At 36.0% G+C, this 23,938-nt stretch overlaps 1 protein-coding gene and 1 pseudogene across 6 annotated transcripts in view; one reads left to right on the forward strand and one right to left on the reverse strand.

Moving 5' to 3' along the window:
- The window catches only part of PRDM5 (PR/SET domain 5), a 230,495-nt gene that overhangs the window by 117,156 nt on the left and 89,401 nt on the right, over positions 1–23,938 (reverse strand). For 3 of the 6 annotated variants that reach the window (XM_055385797.2, XM_019026065.4, XM_063705516.1), the window contains exons 4-8: positions 12,433–12,607; positions 9,630–9,804; positions 8,095–8,187; positions 7,716–7,837; positions 2,628–2,707 (exon numbers count right to left, since the gene is read on the reverse strand). In XM_055385797.2, coding sequence (XP_055241772.1) covers positions 2,628–2,707; positions 7,716–7,837; positions 8,095–8,187; positions 9,630–9,804; positions 12,433–12,607 — 645 coding nt within the window. The remainder of the gene's footprint in view (positions 1–2,627; positions 2,708–7,715; positions 7,838–8,094; positions 8,188–9,629; positions 9,805–12,432; positions 12,608–23,938) is intronic. The other 3 variants (XM_055385798.2, XM_019026066.4, XM_055385799.2) reach the window with 1 other exon arrangement.
- On the forward strand, positions 1,729–1,829 carry LOC115934415 (uncharacterized; annotated as a pseudogene).

Raw genomic sequence — 23,938 nt, forward strand, 5'->3', positions numbered from 1 at the left:
CCGTGCCCTCCCCTACGGGGAGGTAGCTAAGGCCCTGCGAGAAATTGAGCACAGCAGCTGCTGGCCCAGGTGCTAAGCCCCTCACTGCCCAGGGTTTGCGGGCTGGCCGGCCACTTCAAGTGAGGGGCCCACCTAGCCCACGCCCACCTGGAACTCACGCTGGCCTGCAAGCGCCGCAGGCAGCCCCAGTTCCTGCCTGGCCCTCTCCCTCCACACCTCCCGGCAAGCTGAGGGAGCCAGCTCCGGCCTTGTCCAGCCCAGAAAGGGGCTCCCACAGTGCAGCAGTGGGCTGAAAGGCTCCTCAAGCATGGTCAGAGTGGGTGCCAAGGGCCGAGGAGGCACCAAGATCGAGCGAAGGCTGCGAGGGCTGCCAGCACACTGTCACCTCTCATTATCGCAAGGACAAAAAACCAAACACTGCATGTTCTCACTCATAGGTGGGAACTGAAAAATGAGAACACTTGGACACAGGGTGGGGAACATCACACACCAGGGCCTGTCGTGGGGTGAGGGGAGGGGGGAAGGATAGCACTAGGAGATATACCTAATGTAAATGACAAGTCAATGGGTGCAGCACAACAACATGGCCCATGTATACCTATGTAACAAACCTGCACGTTGTGCACATGTTCCCTAGAACTTAAAGTATAATTAAAAAAAGCTTTTTAAAAAAACAAAAAAATGCTTAATAAAAAGATCATATTTAAAGTGAAAATGACAAGTAATACTATTTAATTATGCCAAATGCTAAATAAAGTATATTTTTATGAGATTTTATAAAATTTACAGTGTACCAAATTAATTTGGAGGGTAATATTTTAAAATTTGAACTCCCAAATTATTTTCAAGAAGAATCATAATATACCTTATCATTATAGGAGATAATAAATAGTAATTTAAGATACTAGACTATAGTATAATTTGGCATTGTCATACAGCATCATCTACTGGCAAGGTGAAATACTGCAACCTAACTCTATTAGACATTAGACATTCTCAACTATAAGAAAAGTCCCAATTGGAGTCAATAAAAGTTGCCTATGGATTCGGAAAGGCTGAATAGTGAAGGACTATGGCTGAAATGGAGGAAGGGCTGCATTGAGCTAGCAACTTATTAGCATTCTGCAAAGACCACTCAGGAGGCATGAGTTGTAGTTTCTGTATTCCATTACCATCACATAGGAGTGTCTGATGCCTGATGATCTGTCACTGTCTCCCATCACCCCCAGATGGGACCGTCTAGCTACAAGAGAACAGGCTCAGGGCTCTCACTGATTCTATATTATGGTGAGTTTTATAATTATTTCATTATACATTTTAATGTAATAATAATAGAAATAAAGTACACAATAAATGTAATGTGCTTGAATCATCCTAAAACCTCCTCCCCCACCCCCTGGTCCTTGGAAAACTTGTCTTCCAGGAAAACGGTCCCTAGTACCAAGAAGTTTGGGAACCATTGCTCTATTTGGTAAAATAGCTTAAATTTCAACCTCTAAGATTTAAATGGGTCAGAAAAATAAATCATAGAATTATAAAAGAGGATGCTTAGAAGAGATCTATTCCAGTAGACTTAATTGTTTTGTCTCTTCAGAAGATGAACTGCTTCAGCCATAAGGGTTCTGCTTCAGAAGCCATAAGGGTGAGGGGGAAGGAGGAAAAAAGACCTATAAAAGGGTCCTCTGGATTGGCATTCTGCACAAAATTTTTCTTTTAAAAGTAATCTCAGTGCTCATTTTAGCAGCACCGAAATTGGAATGTAACAAAGAAGATTAGCATGGCCTCTGCACAAGGAGGACACACAAATTCATAAAGCATTCCATATCTCTAAACAATCTAATAAGACTGCCACTTGAAAACTGAAAACCAAAAAAAAAAAGTAGTTTCATGGTACATAGAGAACAAACAAACAAGAGAATACTGATCAATTCAGTGTCCCATTTTATAAATGGGAGAAGAAAGGCCTAATGTTACATGGAAGGTTAGTGATAGAAAAAGAAACCCACTACCCTGATTCCTGGTCTGGTGCTTGTCCTATTATTTCTCCTTAAGGATCAAAATCACTAAACATACAAGATATAACCTCAGACATATCAACACAATAATTTAGCTGCCTCACATGTTATAAGTTAAACCCACAGCACATGGTTGGAGCTACTGGATTAAAAATCATATAAATTTTAAGTCCTGTCAAATTACTTTGTAATACATCTATAAATAAACAGAGATAAAAATTCATTTTACAAACCATAACAAAAGTAAAATTTTATTTTCACGAATACCATCTCCTCTTTTGTAAAGAAAATATCTCATGCTCATAGCTATGCTAAAAGAAACAATATGTGAAATTAAGAATGATCATTTACATCTTTGTTATAATAATAAAATATAGTATGAATATATTGGACCTTGTCATAACAAGAGCAAAAATTAAAACTCCATTTAATTCTATTTTATTACAAATTATATTAAATAGTTGCTAATGTTGTTAGAGTTAATAATTGCCATTGATTTTTCAGATTATCTTTTCACATCAAAATAACTTGGTAACTTTTATACTTACTATAAAACATATTAAAATTATTAAAGATAGATATTAAACTGTGATGAATTTTTATCTTACTGACCTTTCTATGTTCCTGTAGGCTTGATGCTGAAGAACACTTTTTATTGCACACTGAACATATAAGCTTTTTCTTAGGATCTCCTAAAATACAAATAAAATACCATGATGATTTAAATGAGACTATTAAGAGGAACAACAAATAGTGTTTCGAGGCGATATGTAAGTTCATCTTCATAATTTAGAATTCTAAACAATTCAGTGTTGTAGATATATCCATTAAACTTAAAGAGTAAGTTATATTTTAAATCTTTTTAATTATTTTTAATTAGAGAAAAGACATACAAATTAATTAACATGTATATAGGGGAGCCTTCAGAATAAAGACCCAAGCTCCCAAGAGAATGCAGAAGCTTATATAACTTTTCATAATTTTTATTATTATGGGTACATAATAGGTGTATGTATTTTTCGGGTACATGTGATGTTTCAATATAGGCATGCAATGTGTAATAATCACATCAGGGTAATTGGGGTACCTATCACCTCAAGCATCTATCATTTGTGTTAGAAACATTCCAATTCTATTCTTTTATTTTTAAATATACAATAAGTTATGTTGACTGTAGTCACCCTGTTGTGCTATCAAATAATAGATCGTATTCATTATAACTATATTTTTATACCTATTAACTATCCCATTTTATTCACCCCCTCCCCGCTACCCTTCCCAGCCTCTGGTAAACATCATTCTATTCTCTATCTTCATGAGTTTAATAGTTTTAATTTTAGCTCCCATATATAAGTGAGCACATGTGAAATTTGTGCATCTGTGCCTGGCTTACTTCACTTAAGAAAATTACCTTTACCCATTCTCTCATTGATGGACACTTAGGTTGATTCCAAATATTGGCTATTGTGAATAGTGCTGCAATAAACATGGGAGTGCAGATATCTCTTCAATATACTGATTTCCTTTCACTAGGGTATATATCTACCAGTGGAATTGCTAGCTCTATCTTCAGTCTTTTGAGTAACCACCATACCATTATCCAAAGAGGCTGCACTAATTTGCATTCCCACCAACAGTGTACAAGCATTCCCCTTTCTCCACATCCTCTCCAGCATTCATTATTGCCTGTCTTTTGGATAGAAGCCATTTTAACTAGGGTGAGATGGTATCTCACTGTAGTTTTGATTTGCATTTTTTTCTGATGATTAATTTTGCTGAACATTTTTTCATATACCTGTTGGCCATTTGTCTTCTTTTGAAAAATGTCTATTCAGATATTTTCTTCATGTTTTCATTAGATTATTTGATTTTTTTCCTATTGAGTTGTTTGAGCACTTTATATATTCTGGTTATTAATCACTTGTCAGATGGGTAGTTTGCAAATATTTTCTCCCATTCTGTGTAAATGCTTTCGTTTTAAATTTGAGACATCTTCACAGCTTCATATACCACCTTTCTACATATATAAAACAGGCCTTTCACTTTTCCATGTACTAATACTGTATAGTATTAAAAGAGAAAGTGATATATCCACAACGAATTCAAATCAAAATTAAAATTAACCAAATGTGTTTGTAAAAGAAAAAACTAAATTTATTAATTCATAAAGTGATTGTGTTAATTCTTTTACATTTCAACAAATATTTTATTTAATCAGCTGGGTTTTTTAAGATAGAATTTATAGATTATTCTTTCCAGCACTAGAGTTTTATAAAATCTTTAAGTATATGCTTATCAAGTTAATGTTAAGAAATAAAGTACAATAAAACAATATATTGGCAATTCATACTATTACTCAAAGCCAGATTCTGTCTTCTTATGTAGTGATTATGTTTACAGTAGCTCATTTCATATTTCAAATTTCACAGTTGTTATAGAAATGAAGAGGCAATCAAACATTATTAAATGTGATATAATAATATCAAATGCACCACAATGAATAACCATAAAATATGTTTTCAACTTTTAATTGGTTTATTTCAAATATACAAAAAGTAAGCATATAGTATAATGAATCACCATCTATCCATCACCTGGCCCCAACAATGACTCACCATGACCATTCCTGCCTCAACCTCAATCCCATCCACTCCCCCACTTCTCTATATTTGGAAGCAAATCTAAAACAAGTAAAATCAATATTACAAAATGATTTCATTTTATTATAGGACTGCATTTATGAAAGAAATATACTTTCAAATGGCAAATATGAATTTTTGTCTTATTATTCAAGATGCCTATTCCATTTAATGCACTGTTTTTAGCAGGCTAAATATGATAGCCAAGAAAATGCTTCTCAGTGATTGAAAAGTAACATGGCTACTAAAGGAGAAAATTCTCCCAGGCAAAATGAATATCTGATAGCATACATTTGGTCATCAATTTCCTAAACATATCATACATGAGGCACCATTCAGAAAGAATATTCCCTCTTTTCCACGTCCTACTAGTTGGGATGGTCCATCTTCCACCAATAATCCTTTATTGCCCTGTCCTAGCCCTCATAGCAACTACTCCTTAATACTAGGCCCTACTCCTTCCCACTGGATGGGTCCGAGGAGGAGAGAGGAGAGAAAGAAACAGATTTCTCCACCCACCACTCTCACTTTACCCCTGCACTCCTGCCACAACTCTGCCTGCAGGTATCAAAGGGTATACATCAAACCCTCATCCCCAATCTTCAGTCTTCTCTCTCCTTTTAATGGCTTCTCCTCTTTTTCACCCTAGAAGAATCCTAGCTCCTCTGAGAAGACACACAGGAAAAATGTATGACTATTCATCTGAGACTGTAGATAAATGTTATCTCCCATTAATGCAAAGTCTCTTTGTCAGCAACCATGGAATCTAAGCAAAAGGGAAAGATGGGAAGTGATGGAGGAGCTTAGCCCCTTCACTCTGTTTCCCCTTAAGTAACTGTGAGGAGCCTCACCACTCTACTAGCTCCCCTAGGCTCATGGATAACAGCACCTGCAAAGCCATAACTAGATGTTATACTGTCTTAACTTTCCTATTTAGGTAAATCTGATATTTGACTTTCAGATTTAAACTTTCAAAAACATTTGGGAACACATTACTTATACCAGTAGGCCATGTGAGGAAATTAATACAACTGTACTGAATACACAATCACTTAAGTACTCAACTTTCAACACGCTGTGAGCTAAGTATGCTTCTAGGAACTGGTCTGAGAACCTACCTACCCATGTTATGGTTGCTATGGAAAAATGTGATCCATATTGAAAAATTCAGCTTCTCTCTAATCATCATCCTCAATTCATATCACCTTAACAAAAAAACATTTGCCATCAAAGATCTCTTTCTTTGAGTGCCTTTGCCTTTCTATAATAAAGGATTCTACAACCATGTATATGAGAGCTGCTTTGCTTGCTATCTCCAATAGGGAATATTCTTTCCTCGAATGCCTGTGCAGCCCATGGAGGAAAGGGGAGAAGCAAGAGACATACTGTGAATGAGAGAATGACATCATGTACCAACCCCAGCAAAACATATGGCATAGTAACCGTTAGCTAAAATACAGCAAGATTTTACACTTTATATGGTCCACAAATTAAAAAATACATATAAAACAAGATTTCCTTTTATGAATTATTTCCTACAAAATCACCATAAATTTCCAGAATTAATAATATTACAATATGCAAGGCCAACTACAAGAAGCCTCAAAGACATTGTGCTTATAGCACAGCCTGAAGACCACATGCCCAGTAATAAGAATGCAAGTTTCCAGAGTTTCGTATGCATCTGGTTTTTTACTTAGTTCAGCAAACTTAAACTTTAAAACTGACATGAAAGTTCTATTACAATATATTGCAGACATAGATGAAGAAAATTAAGAATAGCATTTTAACTAGAACAGCATTGAAAATCAAAAAACTACGAAGGCAAGTCTATCAAAAAGTTATGCTTGCCTTTTGCAATCATAGGGAAGATCCCAGTATACTGAATTCAGAAAAAAATCCATCTTCCCTAAGTCAGCTGTGTATTCTTCAAAAGGAAAGAAAGAAACCAGAACACTGTAAAAGCCTAGTGAAGGGCACCAAGCTGGAGGTGCATTTCACAAGGCCCTACTTCCACCACACAGAGCTTTCACCATAGGTTGCACTTAATATGCAGCCCAAACCAATGATGCAAAGTCGCAGCTAGCAGTTGTTCACGCTAGCCTCTATAACTGTATTATTATTAAAGTAAATACTTTTTGGACAATGAACAAATACAGGATACAGATGCTGGGTGCAGATTATCATCTTCTCCTGAATATAAGAATAAACAACTGAAGGGAGAAAAGAAATCCACTTTCCCCCACATCCAGAGACACATAGCCACCCATTTCCCAGAAGTCAAGGGCAAAAATAAACACATGAACAAAGAATATGAAGAGAAGAACACACAGGGTTTCATAAATCTCAACCTCCTTTAAGGAGGAAGTCTATGGAGGTAAAAAGACAAGAAGTAAAAAGTTAACTGAGACAATACAGCCATCTTTTCAACTCACTGCAATAGATTTAATCCCTAAGCCAAAATATATTTACTGACAGTATACCATGTGCTAAGCAGATAAACCTAAAAGACAGTCAAATTTTATATTTGTTTTCTTGTTTAGCTAGCTATTAGATGGAATTCAAATAATATTTGTTTTGTTAATCCATACATATTCAATTCCAATGTCAAAATGTGTTAGCAATTTTCTTTAACTTAGGAGAACTGTAAGTATTTTCACAAGTTGGATTTTTACTGTAAAATAATAAGGCAGAAGGACATCACTTAATAATGATAAATTTTAACAATTTATAAAAGAAATGTCACATGCCAAAACATTTAAAATTGTTACTTAAAAATATTAATTCTTAATGCATCTGACCACCCAAACATAACTAGACTTTAACTAAGGCTTACAGTTATAATTAATTCAGAAATGGGAAAAAGAACAAATGCTGCTAAATTCAACCTGAGAAAGAAATAGTGTTCAGTGAAAGAAAAAAATCCACTGCCAGCACTCCACATCTGTGTGAAACACAATGGAAAAGCCAGCTCTCTCCTCAAGAGTGAGAATTAAAAACAGATCGCTGCAGCCTGGGGAAAGGAAGCCCCTTCGGAAACGACCCTCCAACGACTCCTCACCAGTGTGGACATTTTCCTGGTGTCTTTTCAGGGCATCCTTGCTCTTCAGCCTCTTTCCACAGCTGTCAGCCTTGCACACAAACCTGGCATCCCCCCGGCAAGTCTCCTGGTGCTGCTCAAAACTACAAGACAACCAGCAAAGTGGAAGAGGAAGAAATGGTGAAGACATACCTACAAAACTCAAACATCAGCAAGATTTTGTAATACATGCTCCCTAGTAGAGTTTCGGGGTCATTCCATGCATTACCTATGCAGGTAAGAAGAAAAGCATTTAAATTCTGTAGGTATGTGAAACTGAATTACTAAGAAGCATGAAAGTATGCATGCAAAAAATGACCCACAATTATATAACAGCCATTTCATAACTCAGACACAAAACCTCGATGCTGAACTGAAGGAAGAATTGCAAACAGAGCACTGAAAACTTCGCGAAGACTCCTTCAGACTGCTTTTCGCTGTGCACTGAAGAACACTAAAGGGAAATAGGAAAAAGAGAAAGAAAAGAAAACAAAAACTGGAACTCTAAGACAAAAATGAAACTACACTAACTCTGAATAAAGTCATGTTCGTGATCCCTTTTTTCATTCTGTCTTTTGCCTTTTTAAATTTTTAGTAGTACCTTATTTAACTATAAGCTCTTGCTCAGCAGTGTCTTTTGTATAAATATATAATACTAAATGCAATAAAAGCTAACCAGAATGCAACTTAACATCTATTTATTTAAAAGCATATAGTCCTTGCTTGTTTTTTAAGAACGTACAATAGAATTTCTAAATATGTAGTATCCTGCTATTATAAAAGTTTTGATATTCTGAACATCTATTAAGTTTTAAGCACAATTTTATCTCAATTTTTATAAGCAAAAGTTGATGCATATAATATTCATACAGTCTTAGTATGAAATGTAGCATATTTCGGAATTTTAGTTCAATGAAACACAAAAATGTAAAAATGTAACATTAAAGCCTATGTTAAAGATTTCTTGCTCATAAGTAAGGTAACATTCTGTTAAAATGAGAAGCTAAGGTTGGAGAAAGAAAGTAAATGGCAGGATGGGAGCACATAAGAGAAGAGAGAAAGACATATGTTGATGAGATGGGACAATTTACATTACTTTCATATTGGAAGTAATTGGCTTCAACACAATGAGAGTCTACAGTTGCATCCAATATGTAAATATGCTTTTAAATTACTTAAATTCAATTATCTGATTAAAATTACAAACTTTAATGAGTAAAAAAATAAAACTTTATAAATGCATGTACCTACTTTCTCACTTTTAACAATTTCTGATCCTGTAAAATATTTAAATAAAGATAATTTTATGTTGTTAATATAAATTGTTAAAATAAAAAAGGGTACAGAGCTATGTGTGGCATCATCTAATTAATCATATTGTTATATCTGGGACCTATGCATCTTTAAATTATTCCTCCAAAGTTGCTCTCAAATAAACAGTGCTTCCCAAAATGTCCAGGAATTCTTTATACTTTGAACTCCCCATTTCTTAAACTTTTTTTTAACAGATTCCAGAAGGAATATAAAACGTAGACAACTAAAAGTCTGTTACCTCAAAGGAGTAACTAAATTAGGCACATCTGAATTTCAGATTAAACCAGTAAGCTTGATACATAATGGCAAATTAATAAATGGACAAAAACTAATTACCATAAACAGTGTTTATGTGTTAAAATCCGTAATTTGAATATTTTAATAATCAACATACTATACTAAGAAAAGATGAGTTAATGACAATACCAATGTAAAATGCTTAATCTCTCATTCACACACAAACATGCGCGTGTGCGCGTGCACACAAACACACACACACACAGGTTAAAAACTATGAGTTAAGCTGAATGGAATAAACTGTGTTAGCTTATAATTTTAAAGATATTTCTTTAATATACGCACTGTCTTTGCAAAGCCTGCTTAACTGGGAATTTCTTCCCACAGTTCTTGCACTTAAATTCTTTCTCCTCTGTGGGTTTCTGGTGCAATGTCTGGAGATGCTCAGCAAGAATATCCTCACTGGTAAAACTCGATTCACATTGAGGACAAGCATAGTCCTCTTTACAGCCAAGGCGATCTGCACATTCACAAGGAAACATATTCATGAGACAAAAATTCAGAGCCAAGAAATGCTCAGTTTTGCTCTCATTTTAAATTAATTAATTAATTGTGCTTAATGATACCATATGAATAAATTCTTATTATCACTATAAATATTAATAGTATTTGGCCACAAAAAATAATAGCAAGTGTTACTAGAGAGAAATACATTATTTTCAAAATCACTTGTATTTCACCAAATTAATACAAAGTCAAATTCCTTATTTAATTCATCCTATAATGTTAACTTTTCAGATCAAAATGTTAAATTAGAAAACAAAAGCTATTCCTGAAATTGGTCATTTTTAGCTCATTTTTACCTTCACAAGGAGAAAAATCCAACTGATGCAAACTATATTGAATTACCAAGGGGAATCTCACATACATGTGAAAAAAGACCAAGGTCATAAAAACAGTGCTGATTAAGCTAGTAGAGTGAATTATGCTACACGGTCCCATATAGACTGGTGCAGGTCTGACCAAATTTCTCAGCGTGCTATTTAAATTACACATTTGTTTCTGATTATAAAATAAAATTAGACTTAGAAAATGCAGAAAATAAAAACACCAATAATCCCATCAGGAAGAGACAACTGTCATAATATTACTGGCAAGCCTGACTTGCCTTTAGTGCATACATATTTTATGCGCAGTCTAAGAAGAGGTAAATTTGGGATCATACTTTATATACAATTTTATATGTTTTCCCATTTAACATCTTCTCAAGTCAAATGTTGGCATATTTTTAAACTTAAAGTACCACAATTTATTTAACCAAACTCTTCATTGTTAGACATTTGGGTGGCTTGTTTCTTCTGCTGTTTGTTTTTATTTTGTTTCTTTGCTTTTCTAAATAAAATTAAGAATTCTAAAATAAAAATAGCCATGGCACATGTATACATATGTAACAAACCTGCATATTGTGCACATGTACCCTAAAACTTAAAGTATAATAATAATAAAATAAAATTAAAAAAAAAAACAAAATAGCCACAATGCAAGTGCTTGGTTCATGCGTTTAAAAAATTCTGTTTAAGTTTCTGTTGATTCTTTTTACAAAGATAATGAAAACTGGTATTTTAATAACTAAAGCAGAAATCAGGGCAGTAATAGGTAAGTAGATTACTTATTTTTAAATTAAAATACTGGATAAAATAACTTGCCCTGGGGACAACAGAGAAAAAATAAAATACAAAAACAAAGAAAACACAGAATAACACAGAAATAATTCCCATCATCCAAAATATGATATTCCAAATAGCATAATGCATATAAGCCTGTCCTTATCTTCCGCTTAAATAATTCAACTAAAATAAAGAAACAGAAGCATAAGCTGGCAATGGTGACAGAATGTTCACACTTTCTCAGCCAATAACATGCAGTTAGAACAGAAAAAGTACAGGAAAAGCATACTACCACTTTGACTAATGAAACCGGTATCACTTCTGAAGTGGCTTTGCTACACAAAATGGAAAAGTACTGTATAGTAAGTATCAGCCTGCTATGGTCTGAATGTTTGTGAATCCCCAAAATTCATATGTTGAAACTGAAACCGCAATGGAATTGTATTAAGAGGTGGGCCCTTTAGGAGATGATTAGGTTATGAGCACTCTGTCCTCATGTATGGGCTTAATGCCCTTGTAAAAGAAGCCCAAGAGAGCTTGCTTGTCCCTTCTGTCACATGAGGACACAGCTAGAAGGTGCTATCTAATTAGAAACGGGCCCTCACCAGACACCAAATCTGCTGGCACCTTGATAGACTTCCTAGGCTCCAGAAATGTAAGCAATAAATTTCTGCTGCTTACCAAGTATCTAGTCTAAAGTATTTTGTTATAACAGCCTGAAAGGATTAAGACGAGGCCTATTACAAAATGTGAATACCTATAGCATCATTCATATATCCCTTGAATTTCCCTTAGGAGTAAAACACAACATAATAGAAACAAGGCCAATAATAATTGATTATTCCCTGGAAGTTAACAAGCAAGTGGCTGCAGTATTGACTGAGGAAGGTCTGACCTACGGTCACTGAAAGTTTTTGGTAACCACACTAGGGCAACCTAGCAATCCTCCAGGCTTCTGTGATCAGAACAGAAAGAGATGCCAAGAAGCTGCAGGTTCCCAAAAGATCCCAAACAAGAGGAATCAATCCCCTTCGGATCCAGCAGGCTCTCTTGTGTACCTCACCTCCACTCTCACCTTTTCCTATATGCAGATGAGAAAGTAAAGTCTCAGAAAGTCAGCAACTTGCCCAACGTTACAAGACTGATTAGTGGCAGAGCTATGGCAAGACTATAAAAATCCTCACTACTCATTACCCCAATGCGCCAGTGAGAGCAGTGAGAGCCGGGAGCTGCCCTAGCAATGCAGCCCTGCCTGTGGCCTAGGCAGTCCTATAGGGTACATTCATCACCCACTCCCAAAATACTTTTCCTGCTGTAACGAAGATGAGTCCACCACAGGATACCCTCCGAGAATAATTTTGACAAAAACTAACTTTATTTGAGAATGCCATATTACAAGGCAACTATAATTCAACCACAGTTTGAACTACATTTTTTCTACAACTTTTCTTCTCCCAGATCACCAATTAAAGATGCAATACCTTTTCTGCCCGCTGTTGATTGTCTTCTAGAATTTTCAACTTCCCCTTCTTTGATGACTGTCATAATTTGCTGTTCTTCCTCCTCAGCCTCCATGTCACTATCCAGGTAGCCAATCAGAAGCTCCGTGTCTGTTTCTATATCTTCAACTGCCAAATAGAAAATGTTTTCTCCTTCCTGAAACAAAATTTTTTAAATGCTGAACCATTCATTTGTTTCTGATAGTAATTAAGAAATAATTTTAAGATACATTAATGGAGTACTATGTGTGCATGAAAAGTTATTACATTTTTTTTATTTCTAGTTGATCTGGGTGCTGAAAAAGGCAGGTGACAATATTCAGTTACCTGGCAAATAAAATACAAATACATATGGCAAAAAGATAGTGACATTTACACATGTCAAATGAAATTATGTTCAATTTTTAAAGTGAATTTTGCATCACTAACTGGCCTTATGCAAGCAACACTTTGTGGTGGCCTATAAATGTAGTTGTCATGCAACAGTGTCATTCACACATGCAGAAAGAGAGCAATGAGGTATCAATGATTTCGTTATTATTAACACTAACACAAAACTTAAAAAAAAAAAAAAAAAAAAAGCCTTTCAAGTTCTAACACAAACCAGAGGAAGTGCAAATAAGTTCGTCCCCTGAAAGAATTTACTGAAACCTGGTCCCGAAATAGAAAAAATACTAGACATCTGGGAAGTTCAAGGTGTTGACGGAGCCATCATGTGTACCTCACCTCTTTGGTCTCTAAATCCCACAGAAATGACAGACACGAGAAAAAGAAAAAAAAAAAAAACAAGGTCCACCATCAACATATCAAGATATTTTAGAAAGTCCTGGAAAACAGAAATCAGACATAGTCGAAATAATAGATAACTAATGCAGAGGAAACCTCGACCAACAACAGACACAGAAGAGGAATGCTACAAAGAACCTTCTTTCCAAGGAAACCCCAGAGAAACTTCACACTTGGAATCAACTGATACAAAAGCCATGCTGGGCCTTGGGCCAATCACCAGGGAAGCCAGAACTGAAGCTGTAAAGCGGGCTGTCCCCAGGAGAAAGCACCCAGAATTGCTCTGTTTTACATAGTTAAGGATTTGTTCTGGGAGGGTTCCTAGTGAGGCTGCTGAATATAAAGAAAAGCAAAACAGAGACTGAATCTATTGAACCTTCATAGTGGCAAAGGCAGGAAAGGACAAAGAAAGTAAGGTCCACCAATGAATGAAATTCAATAAAGCACAGAGCACAGAACAAAGCCTTCTCTCCTTTGGCAATATCATAGCACTTATGTTTAAAAGGAGGAGGAGGAAGACAAAGGAGAAGAAGTGAGAGGGGAAGGAATAGGAGAGAGGGGAGGAAGGAGAGTGTATGCATGCATAGATGTATGTATATATGTAAACACAATTAGAACCTTCATGAAAAATTGCAAAGACATGCATCAAATTGTACATACAGTTATTTTGAGGATGGGAGAGGGGCTATATTCAACATTGTCTTAGTTTGGGAGGGCTTTTTTGAATAATAAGCATGACTACTTTGTAATTTTAAAACAATATATATTAGAAAATTTCATGGAAGAGACAGAAATTATGATCATATTCATCCAATACTATGGAAGGAAGGCTTGATTCAAAAGTTCAAAGCACTGAAGCAAATCTAATCATGTGCTACACTTAATTTATAGACATTCCTATAACATTTTGAACACTCTTGGAAGTTTTTAAATTTTATATATCCAAAAACATTGAAAAGGTTATTTCTAATTAAGATCACTGAATTAACTTATATACTATTGGTATTCTTAGTGCAACAAAAGCAAACAAGCAAAAAATATATAGACACTAAGCAAGAGGTCTCTTTGACTCAAAAGCAGCATTTTCCAGGTCTTTATTAGATGAGTTTTTAACTGTTTGGGTAACCCACTAACCTAATAAAGACTTCAGAATGCAATAATAAATATTAGTGTTTATCTGATCAATATCCATGAAAGTTAATTGAACCGTCATCCTAGTATATTAGTGATTAATTTTGTGATGGTTTTGATAGCACCAAGGAAAGATAATAATTTTTAATTTTAAAACATGATACCATTAACTTAAACTGTAATCACAGGATATGGCATGTCTGTTTAGAGGCTCTGTAATAAAAGAAAATTTTCATATACCAGCTAAAACTTTAATTTAATGAAAGTAATGGCAGCATTCCAGGCTCCACAGGACCAGCTGCATGGTTTTTCTCTGTTTGCCAAAAAATGTGATATAAAGAGGAATATAGTTACAGGTATTACTTCAATCTATTTATTTAATGGGAATGTCTGGATATCTCTGTACATATAATTCCAACCACTGTGCAGACCAACAGTCTCTTTCCTTTCATTTGCTACCCCAATACTATTAAGAAGTATCCTCTTAAGTCACTTCCTTGCATACACTGCACTAATTTTTGATCATCCTACAAATCCTGCAACTCTTCATGGTGTTGTTCTCCTCCCTGCAAACCTCAGATTGACAAGGCCTGCCAGATCCCTAATTTCTGGAGCCATTTTGTCCAACTGGAGGCTCATCCCAGGCCTAATCTCCTGCCCTTTGGCAGGAAGGATTTAGAGTTGCTATAGTTTGGGTGTTTGTGCCCACAAACCTCATGTTGAAATGTGATCCCCAATGTTAGAGGTGGGGCCTGATGGGAAGTGTTTGGGTCATGGGGACAGACCTCTCATACATGGCTTAGTGCCGTTCCCAGTGTAATGAATGAGTTCTTCCTCTATTACTTCCCCAGAGAGCTGATTATTAGAAAGAGACTGGCACCCTCCTTATCCCCTCTTTGACCACTACACATGTTGGTTTCACTTTACCTTCCACCATGAGTAGAAGGAGCCTGAAGCCATCACCAGAAGCAGATAGATGCTGGCACCATACTTCAGTACAAGCCTACAAAACTGTGAGCCAAATACACATTTTTTAATACATTACCCAGTGTCAGGTATTCCTTTATAGCAACACAAATGGACTAAGACAAGAGTGTTGCCCCAGTGCTCTGGGACTCAGTATCAGCTTCCTGTCTTCATGTTACTGTTAGCCTAGCAATAACCTTGTGGTTCAGATTTGATCACTGGTTTAATATTCTCATCCTGAGATTAATTCTCCTTACTATATCTATCATTTCTGGTCTTAGGTTATTCCCTTGAGCACAGTCCCTCCTGGACGCCTTGTATATACACTTAAGATGAGCCACCTTCCTGTTATTCTGCCTAAGGGCTGAGATCCTGCTTGTGATTCAAGTCACTGGCTCCAGGTGATTTTATTAAAAACACTTAGAAACTTGTTCAACATCAAGGCCTGCTCAAAAGCAAATATTCCCCAGCCATCAGTTTTTAGAGCATTATAATTTGAATACAATATATTTATAGAATGAATGGTTTTACAATTGTTATTCATCTCTTGCCTATTGTTTTGAATTTTTTGTCTTTTTTTAGTCTCATTTCATTTTGCTTTATTTTATTTGCATGTTGTTTTTTGGCTCATTACTTCTACTGCACAGTGTCTGTAATATCAAAAAGTCACCACAGCCTACTGGCCCAACAATATAAGTTGAAAAAAAGTCAAATCTCTAACAATTGGTTTTAAAACATTTATCAAATATCATTTTAATTTTTAAAAATGTATGTAAATCAATATGCCCAAAAAAAGAAAATAATATGTAAACAATGGTGTTAATAGGGCTGTTTCTAATGGAGGAAATTGTGAGTACTTTGTATAGTCATCTTCTGCTCCTCTACATTTTATAATTTTTCTAGAATTAATTAATTTATTTTATTTATTACTTTTGTAGTAAAAGATAACAATGGATAATTAATGAACCCTGTTCCTTGATACCAGGAAGCAATACTACATGGCAACCAAAGAGAGCAGGACTTTGGGACGCTCGGGGTTCAAAGTCTCACTCTAGATTGACTAGCTATGTGACTGAGCAAACAGCCTAATCTCCCAAACCACCAATTTCCTCATCTGTAAAATGGAGAAAATAGTAGTGCCTATCTCATAGGATGGCTGTGAAGATTAAAGATGGTAATATTTGCAAAATCTAGCCAGATGCCCTACATGTGGAAAGCATTCATGAGTGGTAGTGGTACTCATTACTATTTAACAAAAACTTGAATGCCAGTGGTTAACATATTCATTTTGTGTCCAAAGTCTGTTTCAACCAAACTATCACACAAAGTTGCTTTTACCGTGCTGCTTTGATTACAATTCGTTTGGTCAAAATGCTCTCAGCCAAAATATAATCCAGCTCATTACCTTGGACTCATCCTTGACCCTTCCTCTCTCACACTCCATATACAATCTATCAGGAAATGGCATCTGCTTTCCCTTCAAAGCATGCTCAGAATGATTACTTTCCACTGCCTCCACTACTCACTGCTACAGTCCTCATCGAGTCACCACTATCTGTGACCTGGATTAGTTTAATAGCCTCCCAGCTGTAAATAAATACAGGAAAAGTTGAGTAAGCTTTTAATAATATGTGTTGTTTTTCTTACTTATTGTTATTTATTACTTTTGTAATAAATCTGCCTGCCTAGTAGAGCTCTTAAATGCTCTGCCCTGGATCTCCTGTTGTCATGCTCTCTTCCCCTGTTAACATGTTAAAGTGTTGCTCTGGTTTGGACCTCAGATACCAATCAATTGTCTGAACCATACCTAAAGTGTCCAACCATGAAGTCTGCCTGCAATTGAGGGGTTTCCAAGGATAGGGATTATTCAGTGCTAAAACTGAGAGTCCTGGGCAAACTAGGATAGTTGGATACCTAACTACACCCATCATGCTCTCCAAAATCACATTCTTAACTCCACTTAAGATTTGCTAACAACAATACTGACTGGGTCTACCTCCTTCACCATCTCCAGGTCCACATCAGGATTCTCAACATTTAGGACCAGTCATATTCCCAGATACGACTCCAACAGCTTACCAAGTGAACTCCCATCATCTGAATTTTCATGTCATTCTCTTATCCCCAAATCTCCTTCAAATGTACCTGCTCCTCTTCTTCCATCAAACTAATATACTTCTCAGAAAACACAGAGCTAATTCCTACCTTAGTACAACTGCAAAGATGCCACTTGACCCCTTGCTATAACTCCTCCATGTGCTCTGAGGCACAGCTCACTTTCATCCTCCTTCAAGAAACTTTCTCTAATCCACTAAATTCATGTAGGAACTTTTAATTAGGAGTTCTCTATATCAACTGTCTTAACTTCAATTGGGCATATCATTTACTTCTGTGGTTTTTGTCAGTTAATTCATGTGATCAATGAATTTCTAATATGTGTTGCTTTTACCTCCCCAAAAGATGATTTTCTCAAGTGGACAAGAATTATCAAGTGCAAGCTAATCTCATAATACTTGCTCAATATTTTTAAAATAATAGGTAGTAAAATACTTGTGCCAGAAGAATATTAATAAAAAGCTTACTCAACTTTTCCTTTATTTATTTACAGCTGGGAGGCTATTAAACTAATCCAGGTCACAGATAGTGGTGACTCGATGAGGACTGTAGCAGTGAGTAGTGGAGGCAGTGGAAAGTAATCATTCTGAGCATGCTTTGAAGGGAAAGCAGATGCCATTTCCTGATAGATTGTATATGGAGTGTGAGAGAGGAAGGGTCAAGGATGAGTCCAAGGTAATGAAGTTTTCCCTGAAGCATTCAAAGATGCTGCTGTATTTAATAATGATTCTTCTTACAGATTCAAAACAAAACACTAACTGTGAATTTTTGCTTTAAATCTATCTCTTCTCTGTATACATAAATGTAATTTCATGCGGACCTTCACTAAGGTACCCTAGAATATTAGTCAATTCAGTCAACAAATCTACAAAGTGAGTCATTCATAATCCCCAACCAAAAAAATTATTTTAGATGACAAATTGACTCGCAAAGCCCTTCCTTCGGACAACGAATGCATTCTGATAAGAAAAGAAGAGAGTTGAATTTTGCTTCTTTGAGCAAAGCTGAAAAACAATAGCAGTGGCTTAGATTGTATCAGACTGGTCATTTTGGTAACATCATATAATATGGAATTCAGATTTGCTGGCAAACACACACACAAAAGCTTCTCCAAATATGATGGTTGTCATGGTTTTCAAAAAAAAACTTTTGTAATAAAGATAAACAAATCCAGAAAAAAAGCAATAACCTGGCTAGGATGCTTCAGCAGAAAAGTCAGAGGTAGTGCCATGTGGTGTGGCCATTACAGAGCATTCTCTAGAGGCAGGGGCACCAACAAACTTCTTATGCATCAAATTAATCATTGCTAAATTCAGAAAGTTTAGAAGAGTAGTCATATAAATACAGTGATATTCAAATAACATTTGGACTTTCATGAATTTTGAATGGTTAACTTTATGTAAATGGTCTTAACACTATAAGACAAAACTACTATCATCAGTATCTCACCTCACACTAGTAACCTAATTCTTAGATTCCCAAGGTATCTGAGCACACTGGGTGGGAAGTTCCATCACAGAAAATCAATCCGTGGGTAATAGAATCCCAGCTCCTATGCCAAGGGCTAATATCAAGGCCTGAGGCAAAGTACTGGAGAAGCCAGCCAGATGGTAGGCTTTGGAACCCGATTAGGAATCAGTACTGCTCTGTCACTTTATGGCTATGGGGGCATCTTTCTTATCCCTATGGGCCTCAATGTCCTCATTGTAAAATAGAAAATACAATGCCCCTAGACTTATTAATGCTTTGGACTGGACTCTACTGCTAATTTCTGCTAATTACGTAGCCAAGAACACTTAGAAGAAATAACAGTATCCCTCATTTATATAGCACTTTGCAGTTTCTAGTTTTTCATGTACTTTGTCTCATCTTACCTTCATGGAACCCTTGGAGATAGGAATGGAAATGTCCAGTACACTGGATAGATACTGGCTTGGGAGTCAGATAGACTTGAATTTGTATCCTAGTATATAACTTATTAGTTACAGCTCTTTAGGCAAGGTTATCTTAACTTGTCTTAGTCTAGCTTTCCTCATCTGTAAAGTGGGTTCAATAGTATCTACTTCAAAGAATTGTTTTGAGGATTAAATAATACAGAATATGTAAAGCATATCTGGCAGACAGGAAATGATTAGCATCAAGGTCTGTCTCCAACAGGAACTTCTCCAAAGGAGCCCCTCCAACACACCTGCATTTTACATATGGGAAAACTGAGGCTCAGAGATGAAAAATAAAATGTAAAGATCCCACAAATAGTAAATTCTAGAGCCAATCTAGAACCTGAGGCTAGGACTAGCATCATGAGAACTAGAATAATCAGGTCAGGAATGAAGTAGAATTAGTTATCAAATTATGCAACTATAATTTTAACTTCACTAGATAAAATATTTTCCAAATGAGCCTAAAATAATCCAATGCATTTACGGGCTGAAGGGAATTTGGCCCCATATAATTTTTTATTCTTTCTCTTTACTTCAGTGACTTACAAAATTATTCTTTTTTGGTCAAGCACTGGGCTCAAAACATACAGTTAACTTTGTGGCCTCAGTCTCAGGCACAGGAGAAGCTTACATTCCACTGCCTAGCTACATCTGATATTAATATATTCTTAGAGTAGTTCCTTATATGTGGTATATGACAGGAAGAACACTTTATCAAGACTATCTTCTTCTGGCTTTGGCTTGGCCGCTCTGAGGCTCTGTCACCTTGGGGAAGCCTCTTATCATCAGTACTCTTATTTTATCTGTAAAATGATAAGAGTTGGACTTTATAATCTCATCCCTTCTAGAGCTAGACTCAATCACAAGTGAAATAAACTCACCTTTAGGGGAGTCTAGTTAATGAATTTAAAAGGAAAAGTACATATAGAGGCTGATCTGATTACTGCTTTCCCTCTCAGACCTCACCCTACTAAAACAAAGCATGGTATGGAATTAAGAGAAATACTTAACTAGGATTCCTATGAAAAGCTGGAATATACAACCTTGTAAGGTTGAGAGGCCCATTCTCCAAAATTACATAGCGTAACATAAGCCATGCTTTGATAAGATTTTATCAATGTGACTACTTCTGTACTGTGGTAATGGTTAGGACCAAATGAACTCAAGATGCCTTCCAGTCTAATTATTTCTGCTTCTATCACTACACAGAAACATTTACTCCTAGATATCTAGGCAATAAATCTAATTTTCAAATTCCCTATGACCCTTCCACATCCAGCATTATGTGTACACCTCAACTTTCTCTGATAATTTGCTCTTTGTCTCTTCTCAAGTGCCATGCCTCACTAGGATAAATCTATCCTAATGAACTCATGAATCTGAGGTTCAGTTCTGCTATTTCAAAACAGTAAAAGTCTCTTGTTTCACAAGGAAATACTAGTCCCCACTGTGTGCAAATAAATATAACTCCAGGAGAGGCCACGGGTAATTTGGTATTTCAGCTGTATCTGTATGTCGCTTAACTCAGTTTTTGTTTACTTGTTGGCAGGCTGCTATCCACATGTGGACACTGTAAGAAAAACCATGATTGTGAAATTGGCAAAGGTACAATTCATTATATTGAAAAGGTAGTAAATTGTGAAAATCCACACTATCCAGCTAACATGACTAATGGGTAATCCATGGAAAAGGGAATTATCTTGAAAACAATGCAAGGGCTTATAAATGAACAACTTATACCAGTGTAGAGGGAAAAAAAAGTCTCTGGACTGCTATCCAATAATCAATAGAAATAAAAGACAAGCGATGAAGGTGCAAAAAAGAAAACAGAATGAAACAGTAAAGATTTCATATTTAATATCCTCTCATATAAAGCTTCTTTACTAAACTCCTGAATCAGTCTTAACCTGTGTATCGATATGTCTATAGCACTCAACATACAAAGCTGACAAACATCAAGAAAAAAGTCATTTCCACATTAAAATTCACAAAATGTATCTATAATCCAACAATAAAACCAAAAGTCTTTAAGACATAACTGTAATAGACAGGATTCCTGTTTATTCACTCTCTTCCCAGTAAGAGGACTTTCCCAACTTGCTATGTGACTCAGAAAGTTACCTTTGGGGAGTGGGTATACCTTATGAGTTTGGCCAGGTGACTTGCACTAACCGATGAAATGTGAACAGAAGCAAAGTGAACCGCGTCCAAGTGAAAGCTTTAAAAATCATCACATTTTGGCCGCCGCTCTCTTTCCCCTCTGCCAGGAAAACACATGTCCCTGATAAGGGTTGTATCTTCGGATGCCATGTGGAGCCAAGCTATGGACAGAGTCATAGCCTCTGGCAGCCTATACTTTGTCAGCAAGAAATAAACCTCTGTTGCTATAAACCACTAAGAGTTTAGGGTTGTTCGTTGGAGCGGTCTTCTGAGGAAAAATTGACTGAAGCAGAATAATATTCTTAAAAATTATTTTATTCGAACATAAGAAGCAAGTGACTTGAAATCAAGGAAAATAATGTGAGGCAGAAAATGACAGATGTATTCAAAACAAAGAACAGGGCAGGATACACTGATTTCATGTTCAGAGTGCATTAATCAGGTCCTATAAGAAAAATGAAGTTTCAAACAACTGCAAATAAAATCTGGTTTGCTAGTCATAGCTTATAATCAGCCATACAGGGAGGAAACAGTTTAGTATGATTCCTAAAAACAGAATACTATATTAAACAAAAAAATCAAGTCTATAAGCAAAGAATATCAATCACAAATTACTAACATATATGTGTATGTATACACATATCTTTCTCTGAGGGGCCCAAACAGAAATAGTAATGTTTGAACCATCTCATGACACAAATCTGATATTGTGGAGAAAAGAATCAACAAAAAAGAACATAAACAGAAAAAGTTGCTACTTTTTCTTGTGATGTGAGCTTGGGAAGCAGTGGCTTTTGAAAGAAAAATATATATACTTCACTTTTTTTATTTAAAAATAAGTTATCAATATTGACAAACCATGAAAGTGTTGAATCAGATAGTGCTGTGGAGGAGAGGACAGCCGTTTTATAAACAAGTGATCAGAGGGCGGACATGTTCTTATTGCAAATTTGCTTTATTTACATCAGAAGCTCTTTTAACTGACCTCCCCTTAATTAGGCCCTAAACTTAACTGACACTCTGCATACCACAAAATCTACTGAATGATGCCCCATGTGAAGTCTTCTCAATTAGGAAGCTGCTGTCTTCTTGTTTGCCCACACATTCTGTTCCCACCACCTGACTGTCAGGCATGCTTCCCACAGTCCCACGCATTCATTCCTACACCTGTTTAAAACACTGGGGACAAGTTACTTTAATCATATAATTGAACTACATTCAAATAAAATAAAGACAGCTGAGTAAGAAAAATTCAATTGTTTCTAAGAAAATCAATTGAATGTTTTGAAAAGTCTCAACGTTAGGTCTATAAAAGAAATAGCCAAATTATATGAGGCAAAACAATTATAAAAGATAGGGGAAAATCACAACTCTAGAAGGACTCTGAACTTAGGATGCTTTGCAAGAGTCTACTTATACTACTTTAAAAAGAGTAAAACTGGATATTGAGTGGTTATGAAAAAATATGACAGCAAATGCTAATGAGAGAACCTATACTTAGAACCAAGAAAGCTTTGGTCATAGATCAGTAAATTGGTAAATAAATATAGATTTATAAAACTTAAGGTAAAATAAAATGTTTGAAGTATCAAGTCTATGATCCCATACTGGGGCCAACTTTTATTAACTTAACATGAATTGGTCCACATCACATCAAAAAAGAGAGTGTCAACTAAATTATTATATAAGCAAGTGTGAGGAACAGGCCCCCCATACATACTTCCTAACCATCTGTGCTGGTCCTATCAGAGTCTTTTCCATGTTCATCTGTATTTATTTAGCTGAATCCCCAACTGGGTTGGAAGCTCCATGGGGAAGGGATCACACACCCAAATTCTATTAGTCCATTCTCATGCTGCTATGAAGAAATACCTGAGACTAGGATATTTATAAAGGAAAGAGGTTTAATTAACTCACAGTTCTGCATGGCTGGGGAGGCCTCAGGAAACTTACAATCATGGCAGAAGGCATCTCTTCTGGGGGCAGGGGAGATAACTAGTGCCCAGCAAATGAGGAAGCCCCTTATAAAACCAACAAATCACGTGAGAACTAAATCACTGTCATGAGAACAGAGTAGGGGAAACTGTCCCCATGATTCAATTATCTCTACCTGATTCCTCCCACAGCACATGAGGATTATGGGAACTACAATTCAAGATGAGAGTTGGGTGGGAACACAGCCAAACTATATCACAAATTATACATAAATTATTCCCCAAATATTCATTTATGCTGTATTGCATGAGAATTAGCTAAACACAAACCTCTCTTTTCCCTGGCCTCCTCACTTCCCCATGAGCTTGTGAGCCCCCTGAGGGCAGGCACTGTATCATATTCACCTTTGTGCAACCTCAGTACCTGATGTGACACTTTGCTCACTGAAGGCTATC

The sequence above is a fragment of the Gorilla gorilla genome, chromosome 3 (genome assembly GCF_029281585.2).
Source record: "Gorilla gorilla gorilla isolate KB3781 chromosome 3, NHGRI_mGorGor1-v2.1_pri, whole genome shotgun sequence".
In the NCBI taxonomy this organism is placed as follows: Eukaryota; Metazoa; Chordata; class Mammalia; order Primates; family Hominidae; genus Gorilla; species Gorilla gorilla.